At 34.0% G+C, this 15,519-nt stretch overlaps 1 protein-coding gene and 1 pseudogene across 1 annotated transcript in view; one reads left to right on the forward strand and one right to left on the reverse strand.

Moving 5' to 3' along the window:
* Positions 1 to 15,519, reverse strand: part of C12H12orf40 (chromosome 12 C12orf40 homolog) — a 57,950-nt gene that overhangs the window by 16,706 nt on the left and 25,725 nt on the right. Inside the window, 3 exon segments of the mRNA XM_057703476.1 lie at positions 12,668 to 12,728; positions 13,785 to 13,854; positions 14,095 to 14,618. Of these exon segments, the coding sequence (XP_057559459.1) occupies positions 12,668 to 12,728; positions 13,785 to 13,854; positions 14,095 to 14,618 (655 nt within the window).
* LOC130833644 (60S ribosomal protein L18a-like) lies at positions 7,646 to 8,157 on the forward strand (annotated as a pseudogene).

Genomic DNA, 15,519 nt, shown 5'->3' on the forward strand with positions numbered 1-15,519 from the left:
AGGAAGGAATACTCCCAAACTCATTCTATGAGGCCAAAATCACCCTGATACAGAAATCAGACAAACGATACCTTCCAAAAGAAAACTACCGGCCAATATGACTCATGAATTTAGATGCAAAAATCCTCAACAAAATGCTAGCAATCCAAATCCAACAATACATTAAAAGGAACATATATCATGATCAACTGGGATTTATCCCAGGGGTGCAAGGATTTTTCAATATTCTCAAATCTATCAGTGTGATACACCACATCAACCAACTGAAGGATAAAAACCATATTATCATCTCAATAGATGCAGAAAAGCTTTTGACAAAATTCAACATCCCTTTATGATAAAAACTCTCCAGAAAGTGGGCATAGAGGGAACGTGCCTCAACACAATAAAGGCTACATATGACAAACTGACAGCTAACATCATACTCAATGGTGAAAAGCTCAAAGCATTTCCTCTAAGATCAGGAACAAGAAAAGGATGTCCACTCTTGCCACTTTTATTCAACAAAGTTTTGGAAGTCCTATCATGGCAATCAGAGAAGAAAAAGAAATAAAAGGAATCCAAATTGGAAAACAAGAAGTAAAACTGTCACTGCAGATGACATGATACTATACACAGAAAATCATAAAGATGCTGCCAGAAAACTACTAGAGCTTATCAATGAACTTGGTAAAGTTGCAGGATACAAAATTAAAACACAGAAATCTGTTGCATTTCTATACACTAACAATAAAAGCTCAGAAAGAGAAATTAAAGAAACAATCCCATTTATCACCACATCAAAAAGAATAAAATACCAAGGCATAAACCTACCTAAGGTGACAAAAGACCTTTACTCCAAAAACTACAAGACAGTGATGAAAAAAATAGAAGATAACACAAACAGATGGAAAGATATACTATGTTTTTGGATTGAAAGTATCAATATTGTTAAAATGAATATACTACATAAGACAATCTACAGATTCAAGGCAATCCCTATCAAATTACCAGTAGCATTTTTCACAGAACTAGAGCAAACAATTTTACAATTTGTATGGAAACACAAAAGATTCCAAATAGCCAAAGCAAACTTGAGAAAGAACGGAGCTGGAGAAATCAGACTTCGTGACTTCAGACTATATTACAAAGCTACAGTCATCAAAACAGTATGGTTCTGGCACAAAAACTGAAATGTAGATCAATGGAACAGGAGCGAAAGCCCAGAAATAAACCCATGCACCTATGGTCAATTAATCTATGAAAAAGGTGGCAACAGTATACAAGGGAGAAAAGACAGTCTCTTCTATAAGCGGTGCTGATAAAACTGGACAGTTACATGCAAAAATATGAAACTAGAACATTCTTTAACACCATACACAAAAATAAGCTTAAAATGGATTAAAGACTGAGATGTAAGATTGAATACTATAAAACTCTTAGAGGAAAACGTAGGCAGAACACTCTCTGACATAAATCACAGCAATAGCTTTCGATCTGTCTCAAAAACAAAAATAAACAAATGGGATCGAATTAAGTTCAAAAGCTTTTGCACAGCAAAGAAAACCACAAACAAGATGAAAATACAACCCACAGACTGGGAGAAAATATTTGCAAACATTGAACCAACAAGGGATTAGTCTCCAAAATTTACAAACAGCTCACATACCTCTATATCCAAAAAACAAACAACGTAATCAAAAAATGAGTAGAAGAGCTAAACAGACATTTCTCCAAAGAAGACACATAGGTGGCCAAGAGTCACACGAAAAGATGCTCAACATCACTAATTATCAGAGAAAAGTAAATCAAAACTACAATGTGACATCACTTCACACCAGTCAGAAAGGCCATCATCAAAAAATCTACAAACAATAAATGCTGGAGAGGGTGTGGAAACCCTCCCACTGTTGCCTGGAATGTAAACTGGAACAGCCACTATGGAGAACAGTATGTAGGTTCCTTAAAAAACTAAAAATAGAGCTAGCATATGATCCAGCAATCCCACTCCTGGGCATATATCTGGAGAAAAACATGGTTTAAAAGGATATATGCTCCCCAGTGTTCACTGCAGCACTGTTTACAATAGGCAAGACATGGAAGCAACCTAAATATCCATTGACAGATGAATGGATAAAGAAGATGTGGTACGTATATACAATGGAATATTACTCAGCCATTAAAAAGAATGAAATAATGTCATTTGCAGCAACATGGATGGACCTGGAGATTATCACACTTAGTGAAGTAAGTCAGCCAGAGAAAGACAAATATCTTACGATATTGCTTTTTTGTGGAATCTAAAAAAAACTGACAAAAATGAACTTATTTATAAAATAGAAACAGACTCACAGGCTTAGAGAATGAACTTATGGTTACCGGGGGAAGGGGAAGGGTGAGCGATAGATTGGGAGTTTGGGACTGACATGTACACACTGCTATATTTAAAACAGATAACCAACAAGGAACTACCTTTAAAAAAATAAAAAATAAATGTGGAGCTTTACAATGCATTCAACCTTAAGTTTTTATCAACTTAAAATATACTGCTGTAAATATAAGTTGTTTTATATAAGCCTCATAGTAACCCCAAACAAAAATCTATAGTACATACACAAAAGATTAAGAAATCTAGGCATACTACTACAGAAAATCATCAAATCACAAAGGAAGAGAACAAGAAAAGAAGGAAGACACAAAGGAATTTAAAAAATGAACAAAATGGCAGTAAGTCTATGCCTATCAATAGCTACTTTAAATGTAAGTGGACTAAATTCTCCAATCAAAAATTACAGAGTGGCTGAATGGAATAAAATAAAAACAAGGCCCTACTATATGCTGCCTACAGATGTAAGGATACTCACTGACTGAAAGTAAAGGGATGGAAAAATGTAAATGGAAACAAACAAACAAACAAAAGTTGAGGTAACTATATATCGGACCAAATAAACTTTAAGACAAAGACTGTAATAACAGACAAAAAGGTCACTAATTAAAAAAAAAAGGGTGAATCCAAGAGGAGGATATAACACTTGTAAATATTTATGTACCCAACACAGCAGCACCTAAATATATAAAGCAAATATATAAAGCAAATATTAACAGACCTAAAGGGAGAAATAGAGAGCAATACAATAATAGAAGGGAACTTTTATACCCCACTTTCATGAATGGATAGACCATCCAGACAGAAATTCAATAAGAAAGTGATACTTCACACCAGATGAACTAAATAGTCATATACAGAACATTTAATTCAATAGCAACAAAATACACACTCTGCTCAAGTACACATGAAACATTCTCTAGGACAGATCATATGTCAGGCCACAAAACAAGTCTTAAATTTTTTTTTTTAAAGACTGAAATAATATCAAGCATGTTTTCCAACTACAATGGTATTAAACTAGAAATCAATTTCAAGAGGAAACCTGGAAAATTCAAATATGGGGGTTAAACAAAATGCTCCTGAACAACTATGGGTCAAAGAAGAAATAAAAAGAGAAGAAAACATCTTCAGATAAATGAAAATGGAAATGCAACATACCAAGACTTAAGAGATGTAGCAAATACAGTTCTAAAAGGGAAATTCATGGTGATAAACACCTACATCAATAAACAAAAGATCTCAAATAAGCAATATAACTTTATACCTCAAGGAACTAGAAAGTGAACAAACTGAGTCTACAGATAGTAGATGAAATAAAATAACTTCAGAGTGGAAATAAATAAAATAGAAAATAAAAAGGCAATAGAAAAGATTAATAAAACTAATAACTGCCTTTCTGAAAAGATAAACAAAATTAACAAACTTATTTATACCCAACAACAACAACAAAAAAAGAGAGGACTCAAATAAATAAAATCATAAATCAAAGGGGAGATACTACAACTGATACCACAGAAATACAAGTGATCATAACACAATACACTAAACACTGACAAACTGGACAACCTAGAAATTATGGAAAATTCCTAGAAACTACAATCTAGCAAGACTTATCCATAAAGAAAAAGAAAACATGGATAGACTGATAATTAGTAAGAAGATTAAATCAGTAATCAAAAACTTCCCAACAAACAAGTCCAGGACCAATGACTTCACTGATGAATTTTACCAAATACTTAAAGAAAGTTAATATAAATCCTTCTCAAACTCTTCCAAAAAACAGAAGATGAGGGAACACTTCAAAACTCCTTTTATAAGACCAGCACTACAAAAACCAGACAAGAATACAGCAAGAAAAGAAAATTACAGGCCAACAACCCTGATGAGTATAAATTGAAAAATCCTCAACAAAATATTAACAAACAGAATTCAACAATACATTAAAAGAATCATACAGCATGATCAAGGAGGATTTATTCCAAGGATAAGGATGGTTCAACATACACAAATCAATCAATGAGATATACCACATTAACAAAATGAAGGGTAAAAACCATATAATCATTGATATGAATGCAGAAAAAGCATTTGCAAAAATTCCTATCCATCTATGTCTAAAAATCTGCAACAAAAGGGTATAAAGAGAATGTACCTCAACATAATAAAGGTCATATATGACAAGCTTACAGCTAATATCACATTCAATGATGAAAAGCTAAAAGCTTTTTCTCCAAGATCAGGAACAAGAGAAATATACCCACTCTCACCACTTTTATTCAAAATAATATTGGTAATATTTGCTAGAGCAATCAGACAAGAAAAAGAAATAAAAGGCATTCAAAACTGAAAGGAACAATTAAAATTGTCTTTATCTGCTTATAACACAATATTATATATAGCAAACCCTAAAGATTCCACTGTTGTAAAAAAAAAAACTGTTCAATAAATAAACTCTGGTAAAGTTGTAGGATACATAATCATATACAAAATAAGCTGCATTTCTATACACTAATAATGAACTATCAGAATAAGAAATTAAGAAGACAACCCCATTTACAATTGTATCAAAAAGAATAAAATACCTAGAAATAAGTTTAATGAAAGAGGTGAAGTATCTGTACACTAAAAACTATAGGACATTAATAAAAGAAATTAAAGACAAATAAATGGGAAGATAGTTCATGATCATGGGTTGCAATAACTAATATTGTTAAAATGCCCATTCTACTGAGTATTCTGCATATTCAATGCAATCCCTGTGAAAACTCCAATCATATTTTTCACAGAAATAGAAAAAAAAAATCATAAAACCGGTATGGAACCACAACAAAACTGAAATAGCCAAGACAATCTTGAGAAAAAAGAACAGAGCTGGAGGCAGCATACTTCATAATTTTAAACAATATTACAAAGATATAGTAATCAAAACAGTATGATATTGGCATAAAAACAGATACATAGACAAATGGAACAGAATAGAAAGCCCAGAAATAAGCCCATACATATTTGGTCAATTAATTTTTGACAAAGGAGCCAGGAATATACAGTGGAGAAAGGATAGTCTTTTCAATAAATGGTGCTGGGAAAACTGAACAGCCATGTGCAAAAGGATGAAAAAATGGATGCCTATCTTACATCATACATAAAAATTAACTCAAAATGGATTAAAGACTTGAATGTAAGACCTGAAATCAAAAAATTACTAGAAAAATACACAAGTGGAAAAATCTTTGATATACTGTTGGCAATGATTTTTTGAATTTGACATCAAAAGCAAAGGCAACTAAAGCAAAAGTGTAAACAAGTGGGACTACATCAAACTGAAAAGCTTTTCACAGAAGAGGAAGCCATCAAAAAATTGAAAATGTAACCTACTGAACGAAAGAAAATATTTGTAAATCATATATCTGATAAGGGGTTAATACCCAAGACATATAAATAACTCATATAACTCAAAGTAAAAAACAATAATGCCACTAAAAAATGAGAAGACAACCTGAACAAACATTTTTCCAAAGAAGATCTACAGACAGCCAATGAGTACATAAAAAGATGCTTAAGAAAGTGAATCATTTAGGAAATGCAAATCAAAACCACGTCTGTTAGAAGGGCTAGCATCAAAAACACAAGCAATAATTAGTAAGACTTGACAAGGATGTGGAGAAAAGGGAACCCTGGTACACTGCTGGATGGAATGTAAATTGGTCAGCTGCTACCGAAAAATAGTATGGAGTTTCCTCAAAAAATAAAAAATAGAGTAAATCCTAAGAGCTCTCATCACAAGGAATTTTTTTTCTATTTCTTTAATTTTGCATCTATGTGAGATGGTGGATGTTCACTATACTTGTGCTAATCATTTCATGATGTATGTCAAATCATGAGGTATACATTAAACTCATACAGTGCTGTATGTCAATTATACCTCAGTAATAAAACTGGAAGAAAAAAATTAAAAATACAAGATTGGGTCAAAAATTATCCGCACTCCAGTTATATTAAAACTTCTGTTGGCCGCACTGTCTTATCGGCACTTGCCGTTCAAGGCTACTGTTTCCCCAGTCACTGCTGTGCAGGTATGAATATGTTACATCTGTTCATTTGTAACTGTGCTGTGAGAAAAAATGGATGAGCCACTTGTGATCTGCACGAAAAAAGAGCAGCATGCAGTGATTCATTTTTTGTGGTCTGAGGGTGTACACGGTGCCATTATTTACTGAAGACTTTGTGCGCAGTATGGAGAAAGTGTTTTGTTGTGAAGTGTGTATGAATGGATACAGAAGTTCAAGGAAGGTTGCACAAGTGTTAGCCATCAAAAAGGAGCCAGATTCACTTCTGATGAAGAAGTGAAAGTAGCAGTGCATTCGTGGCTCGCAGCTCAGCCTAAAACATTTTTTAATGAGGGAATATGCAAACTTGTTGACAGATGGACAAAGCGTATTGAAAAGCAAGGAGATTATGTCGAAAAATGAGGTATTTGTCTTTTCTAAAAGTTAATTAAAATAAATTCTACAGCCAGAGTGCGGATAATTTTTGAATCACCCTCGTAGAACTACCATATGATCTAGCAATTCCACTTCTGGTGTTTTTCCAAGGAAAAGAAGACACTAAACTCAAAAAAATTATCCTCACCACCATGTTCACTGAAGCATTATTTACAACAGCCGAGACATGGAAACAACCTAAGTGTCCAACAATGGATGAATAGATAAAGATGTGGTACATATTTATATACACAATGGAATACTATTCAGTCACAAAGGAAGGAAATCCTGCCAATTGGAACAACATGGATGGACCTTGAGGGCATCACGCTAAGTGAAATAAGTCAGGCAGAGAAAGAAAAATACCCTATGATCTCACTTATACATGTAAACTGGGGAAAAAAAGACCGAATTCATAGATAGAATAGATTAATGATTGCTAGAGTTGGGGGCTGGGGTATGGGCAAAATGAAGGAATGTGTTATTTATAAAATAAGTTAAGTCCTGGGGATGTAATGTACAGCATGGCAACTATAGTTAATAATACCGTATTTTATATTTGAAAGTTGCTAGAGAGTAGATCTTAAAAGTTGCATTCCAAAGAAAACATTTGTAACTGTGTGATGATCCATGTTAACTAGACTTACCCTGCTGATTTTTTCACAGTATGTATACATATCACATCACTATGTTGTACACTTGAAATTAAATAACTATTATATGTCAATTATACCTCCATAAACATAATAAAGTAGCTTCCTTTTTCCAGGGTGGCAGCAAGTGCGGAGAGAGTGCCATGAAGGTCTCAGGCACACTTCCAGAGCACAAGGTGGTGGAGCACTGCCTGCTTACCCCCAAAGGCGGCATGTCACCCTTCCACTGCATGCGAATCTTTGTGCCTAATCATGTCGTTGCCAAGTCCTACTTCTGCTACTTTGTGTCTCAGCTGAAAATGAAAAAGCATTCAGGGGAAATTGTCTACTGTGGACAAGTGTTCCAGAAATCTCCCCTGCGGCTGAAGAATTTTGGCATCTGGCTGAGCTATGCCTGCCACAGCACCGAGTACCGGGTTGTGAACACAGCCAGCACCGTCACCCAGTGCTACCCAGACATGGGAGCCCAGCACCACACCCAGGCCCACTCGATCCAGATCACTGAAGGTAGAGGAGATCGCAGCAAGCAAGTGACCACTTAGCAGCAGGCAAGCAGTTCCACGACTCCAAGATCAAGTTCCCGCTGCCCCACCGGCTTCTCCCTCTCCAGCACAAGCCGTGCCTCACCACCAAGAGGCCCAATACCTTCTTTTAGATGCAGGCCCTCCCTGTCCCCAGATCTGCCCAAATAAAACTCATTGGGAAAACCAGAAAAAAAAACCCAAAAGTAATTATATCCAACACCTTATTCTTTCCTATTCCTTTCCATATCCAACAAAAGGATCTTGGAACACCCCTAATTCCCCATTCCCTACTATCTGCCATCCAAGAAGAGTTTTTGTTTTGTTTGATTTTTGATTTTTGTTTGCTCATTTGTTCCCTCTTCATTAATTCTGCCTCAGTAGGAATTACCTATCCTGAAGTTTCCCAACCAGTAGGCAGGTACAGCTAAGCTCCTCTACTGCTCAATCCCTTTCTTCCTCTTGTGGTGACTCCTGCCTTGGTCTCTCTTGTAAAAGTTAAGATTTTAGCCAGGGTTCCACTATGCCTTTAGCCCTGTCTAGGCATCACAAATTAAAAGCCAATTTCTGCTCTAAAGAACTCACAGCACCTGGTTCCCTTCAGGTTCCACCAGTGAGCTTATTTTCTTTCTGACTTGCTCTAGACACATTCAAGCTGCCATAGATGTAGAGATGGTTTTTTAAGGATTCCAACCTGTACATAATTTGTTAAGAGGATATATCTATATTATTCTTATTTAGGAAATATGAGTTATTTAAAGGAGTAACAGGATAGCATCTAGTATTACTGACCACATTTCCTTCCTTGAAAATCTCCCATTTTTCTTTCCTATGATACCATTCTTCAAGTACTCCTAAATCTCTATAGCAGCTCATTCTCTCTCTCTTTTTTGATAGTAAATAACCTATTTTCACCGATTAGCAAACAAAAGGAAAGTTATTTATACATAATTCAGTTTTGTTTATTCCAATTTTATTTAATGTATCAATTACTAAAATCTAACAGAATCCTGAGGAGCAATTTTTTTTAAATTTGATCAGAGAAATTCATATTCCTTCACAGAGATGGATATGGTATAAAATACTACATTTGGAGGGCAGAAGAAACTTAAGCAAGCATACTAAAAGTCACTGAATAAACAAATGATCTATGAGTTTGAAATATAAGAGGAAATGAAGCAACTTTGTCCCACTGAATAATACACCTTTTCTCAGTAAGTAGAGCAGTTTGGTATCCTACTGATTGTCTTAATTTGGGTTTGTTTGACACCAGAATGTTACACAAAAGTTGGAAGCATGGAAAGTAATTTTAATGGAAGTATAGTTGATTTACAAAATTACTTTAGGTGTACAGCATAGTAATTCAGTATTTTTGAAGATTATACTCCATTATAAGTTATTACAAGACAATGGCTCTAATTATCTGTGCTATACAATACATCAAGGGTCCCCATCCCCTGGGCCATGCACCAGTACCAGTCTGCGGTCTGTTAGGAACCAGGCCACAAAGCAGGAGGTGAGTGGTGGGCGAGCAAGTGAAGCTTCATCTGCCGCTCCCCATCGCTCACATTACCACTTGAACCATCCCCTACCTGCCCCATCCATGGAAAAATTGTCTTCCACGAAAATAGTCCCTAGTGCCAAAAATGTTGGGGACCACTGCAATGCATCCTTATTACTTATCTATTTTATACAGTCATTTGTATCTCTTAATCCCATACCCCTAATTTGCCCCTCCCTGCTTTCCTTTCCCCACTGGTAACCACAAGTTTGTTTGCTATATCTGTGAGTCTATTTTTGTTTTGCATATACATTCATTTATATTATTTTTTAGATTCTACATGTAAGTGATATTATACAGTATTTTTCTTTCTGTTTGACTTATTTAACTAAGCATAATATCCTCTAGGGCCATCAACATTGCTGTAAATGGCTAAGTAATATTCCATTTTGTGTGTGTATATATATATATATATATATATCTCCCACATCTTGTTTATCCATTAGTCTGTTGATGGGCACTTGGGTTGCTTCCATGTCTTGGCTATTATAAATAGTGCTGCTATAAATTTTGGGTTACATGTAACTTTGCAAATTAGTGTTTTCTTTTTCTCCTGAAATATACACTAAAGTGGGATGGCTGGATCATGTTAACTCTATTTTTAGTTTTTTAGCTTTTTAAGGAACCTCCATACTGTTTTCCATAGTGGCTGCACCAATTTACATTCTCACCAACAGTGTACAAGTGTCCCCTTTTCTCCACATCCTCTCCAACATTTATTATTTGTAGGCCTTTTGATGGTAGCCATTCTGACAGGTGTGAGATGAAATCTCATTGCTGTTTTGATTTGCATTTCTCTAATAATTAGTGCTATTTAGCATCTTTTCATGTGGCCATTTGTATGTCTTCTTTGGAAAAAAAAAAGTCTATTCAGGTTCTTGATCATTCTTTGATTGGGTATGTGGTTTTTGTGTTTTTTGTTTTTTGTTTTTGATATTGAGTTGTATGAGCAGTTTACATTTTTTTTATATTAATCCCTTGTCGACTGCATTGTTTCCAAATATTTTCTTCCATTCTGTTGGCTGGCTTTTCATTTCGTTAGACCCCCCAAAATACTGCTATAATTTACATCAAAGTGTGTTCTGCCTATGTTCTCTTCTAGGAGTTTTATGGTTTCATGTCTTACATTTAGGTCTTTAAACCATTTTGAGTTTATTTTTGGATATGTTGTAAGGAAATGTTCTAATCTCACTATTTTACATACAGCTGTCTAGTTTTCCCAGCACCACTTGTTGAGGAGACTGTCTTTTCCCCATTGTATATTCTTGCCTCCTCTGCCATAGATTAATTTACCAAGGTTCTGTGGGTTTCTTTCTGAGCTATCTATTCTGTTCCATTGATATATATGTCTGTTTCTGTGCCAGTACCATGCTGTTTTGAGTACTTTAGCTTTGTAGTATTCTTTGAAGTCTGAGAGGGTAATTCCTCTAGCTTTGTTCTTTTTTTCTCACGACTGCTTTGCCAACTCAGGGTCTTTTGTGGTTCCATGTAAATTTTAGGATTATTGGTCTAGTGCTGTGAAAAATGTCACGGGCATTTGACAGCAATTACAATAAATCTGTAGATTGCTTTGGGTGGTATGGCCATTTTAGCAAAATTAATTCTTCCATGACACAAACATGTGATATCTTTCCATTTCTTTGTATCATGTTCAATTTCCTTCCTCAATGTTTTATAGCTTTTAGAGTATAGGTCTCTCATCTCCTTGATTAAGTTTATTCCTAGGTGTGAATTTTTAATGGGAATTTTTTTTTTTTTTTTACTTTCTCTTGTATCCTACAACCTTGCTGCATTCATTTACTAGTTCTAGTAGTTTTTGTGTGGAGACCTTAGGGTTCTCTATATAAAGTATCATGTCATCTGCAACGAATGAGTTTTACCTCTTTCATTCCAATTTGGATAACTTTCATGTCTTTTTCTTGTCTGATTGCTGTGGCTAAGACTTCCAATACTATGGTAAATCAAAGTAGTGAAAGTGGACACTCTTATCTTGTTCCTGAATTTAGTGAGATGGCTTTCAGTTTTTCACCACTGAACATGATGTTGGCTGTAGGTCTGTCATAATTGGGCTTTATAATGTTGAAATATTTTCCCTCTACATCCACTTTGATGAGAGTTTTTACCATGAATGGATGTTGAATTTTATCAAATGCTTTTTCTGCATTTATTAGAAGATTATGTGATTTTTATCCTTCCTTTTTCTAATGTGATAGCACACTGCTTTATTTGCAAATGTCCAACCATCCTTTTGACCCTGGAATGAATCCAACTTGATTACAGTGTATGATCCTGTTTATAAATTGTTGGATTTGGTTTGCTAATACTGTGTTGAGGATTTTACCATCTATATTCATCAAAGATATTGGCCAGTAATTCTTTTTGTACTGTCTTTGTCTGGTTTTCGTATCTTCTTCCTTTTGTCTCTCTGCATCCTTTCTCTGGGCCTTCAATTCCATCATTATTTCTTGGTGCTTCTTAGCAGTACCAACTACATCACCACTGCTTTTACACTTGCTTCCAGACATCCTGGGCTTGAAATAAAGATACTGTACTACTGAACTCTATACAGTACTGTACACTAAAATACACAAAAGCACAATCTTTGTAGAGGATGCACACATGTGACAATGTACACCAGACATGTGAACTAACTTATATGATTTATGTAACTTACACATTTGCATCTTTGGAAGTTCGTAACTTGAAGGTTCATATGTAGGGGACTTACTATACTTAAGCATTCTTAAATTCAATATTCTTAAATATGTTCACCAGCAGCATATTTAAACCTAAAGAAATTTCATCTTGGAATAAATTTTATAGGACTTACAGAAAGAACTTTAAATGCATCTATATTGGTTTGACTGAAATAAGGCACATTACAGTTTCTGAAATGTTGTTAATTTTATTTCTAGATCTAAGCTATAATTCCCCCAGAGTAAAACAATTATAAAAAAAAAGTTACCCTAAAAAGAAATTTTTCAGAAAGAGAGAACCTTAAATCAAAGTAAATTTCAAATACTAAAATATGACATGATAATACAACTTACTTAATTGGAAAGATAATGTAAGATGTTCTTTACCTCACCAATTCTAAAGTCCCACGATTGCTGAGAACACAATTCTTCCAAAGGGATATTATCCCTAAGGGTTATAAATAAGACAGTATTAGAGTATTCTTTATTCCCTCTGAAAATTATTGTTCTTAAATTATGATTCCCAAAGTTGGCTGAAGATCAGAATTATAAGGGAAGCTTTTTAAAAGATAAAGATTCATAAGCTATTTATTTTGTGTAGGTCAAACTTGATATTTTGTATTTTAAAATCACCCTTCAAGTGATGAGGATCTGCACACAGGTTTGGAAGCTATGTTCTAAATCACTTCCATAAAATATACTTTAAAATTCAGGTTTTAACATCCTGTTTTTCATTCATTAAGTCTTTGAATATTTGGAGGTTCGATAACAAAGAATCTAAGTTGTATATTTTATTAAATAAGTGGTGAATCTAACTTTTAATTAATTTGTTGTGCCAATCCCATAAAAATGGCATCTAAGAATTCTTTGTATTAATAAATATTTTTATATATTTTCATAAGAAAGTACTTCCAAAATAAAAATCTATTCTAATTCACGATTTTCAATTACCAAGATTTGACTAAATCATAATTATTACCAAGAAAGTTAGGCTTATTCTGAAACTACAAGTTTTCTTTAATTACCTATAATTTCAGTCCCATAAATGGTTCACATGCTTGTTTATGCCATTAACAGTTGAATTCTATTACTCCCTTATTCTGCTTCTATATTAACCAAGCAACCTTCCCATGGAGAGCTGCCAAAAGGTAGAAAATATGCTCATCATGCCAGTAAGCATTCCTATATGTCACCCTTCTATTTCTTAATGTAAATTAATAAATTGACATTCTGGTGGGTAAGTAAATTTCCTGAATGCATAAGTCAGTTTTCTCAACTCTAATTAACACTATGATTCAGATAAGAAGATATTTTTGCATTGGTGAATACGAGGACCAAACTTTCAACTAGGGTGATATTACCAAGGTTCTGACAATTGATTTTTGAGGCCTGTCTGCCCACCCTCAGACAGCAATATGCCTACCTGACTTTGTATCAGTTTAATCCTTCAACATGCATTATATTAGACCCCATTTGCATTCCCCAGATTTACCTAAAAACTTACATAGGGTTCACTGAATATTTCTGTATTTCTTTCTGGGGTGTCTTCTCTTGGTAATCACTTTCAAATTTTCCTTTAAAAATAAAATTATGCATTGAAATAAAACTTCAGCATAGACAATTTCTACTTCTAATTTGAAGCTTATTAGCATGACCCATACAGAGGGATGCCACTGGTCCACAATGTCATATAACAGAATATCACTACATTTTTAATTTCATGTTCTTACACACACACACACACACACATTCATTAAAACTGAAAACAAAAAAAGCCCCAATAGATTATTACATTTTCCATCTATAACACCAACCTCTTTTATCAGAGCTGGCTGGGTAACAATCCTTCTCAAGAGACGTATTAAAATTATTTCTTTCATTATTGTTGCACTCTTTCTGACAATTCTTGTTTGGCTGACATTTTTCTGAATAACTTGATTTCTTAAAAGTAGAATTACTAAAAGTCCACTCTGAATCTGTAAAAATACTTCTAACACATCTATCAGTGAAATGGTCTCTATCAGAACTAATGACTGCACAAATATCTCCTGTGCTATCATAACCACACTTGTCAAAGGTTTTCTTTATTTTCTGTTGATCTGTGTTTAATAAATTGATCATATTTTCACTTATAAAAGAGTCACAATTGTCTGACAGAAGGCTGAGAGTTTGCTGGTTCATATCTTCATTTGAAAACTTTTTGTTATTTTCTCCCCAAATATGTTGTAATGATTTCTTTTCAGTAATGAAGTCTGAATGTCTTCTCTCATCCATTCGTCCATAATCTTCACCTACAACTGTAGCAGGTCTCCTAGTAAGGAAATTTCTATTTCCTGGACTTTAGGATAAATAAAAACATATTTAGAAAGAAAAGAATAGAGCATTTTCATTTAGAAACACCTGAAGTTAAATTCTTACCAAACATATTGAGTAGCTACTAACATTTAAGTAGACCATGTTTACATTCTTAAATTTTAAATAAATAATATTGCTTTGGGTGGAAATCTGTCTAATATGCTCTTCTAATACCTTACTGGGTATAAAAATAATCTACACTTAGTTTAGTATTTCAACATGAAAAACTAGTATGTGGTTCAATTTACTGTTACACTAACAAAACAAAGTATGACCTATCCATAGTATGTCCTCTCTAATAATGTCTACAGAATAACCTAGACAAACACTGTACATAAATGCCACTCCATTTAACCAGAGAAATATATTTTGAACACTGTGCAGAGGAAAAAATTATCCTTAGTGTTAAAATGTCAAATAAAATTGTTATGAGAACATTATGTCAGATATTTCTCAATCTAACAAGGAACTCAACCTAACAAACTACCTCTGAAGTTCCCAAGGAAGAACAATATAGATACAAATGCATGCATAAGTAATAAAGCCAAGAGATAAGATGAATTAGGTAAAAAGGTTAGACTAGATAGCTTGCAAATTCCCATCTAATGCAGAAATTACAATTCTAAGTTATGTCCAACTTGTATAAAAGAATCAAAGCTATCATGGAAAGTAATTAGAAATCAAGATATTCTGAATTTTGTTGCCTTTGACTATCTACAGATTTACTTGGGCTTGGTTTTGTTCCAGAGGTTGGAAGTACCAAAGAAACTTAGAGAAAAAAAAAAACATAGACTGTTAAAACTCCGACTGAGTTCCAACTTTATTTTTAATAAATTTATTAAATATTTAATGAGCAGGTACACCTACTCCATTAGAGGCAGTGT

This window comes from Hippopotamus amphibius, chromosome 12, assembly GCF_030028045.1.
Source record: "Hippopotamus amphibius kiboko isolate mHipAmp2 chromosome 12, mHipAmp2.hap2, whole genome shotgun sequence".
Lineage (NCBI taxonomy): Eukaryota > Metazoa > Chordata > Mammalia > Artiodactyla > Hippopotamidae > Hippopotamus > Hippopotamus amphibius.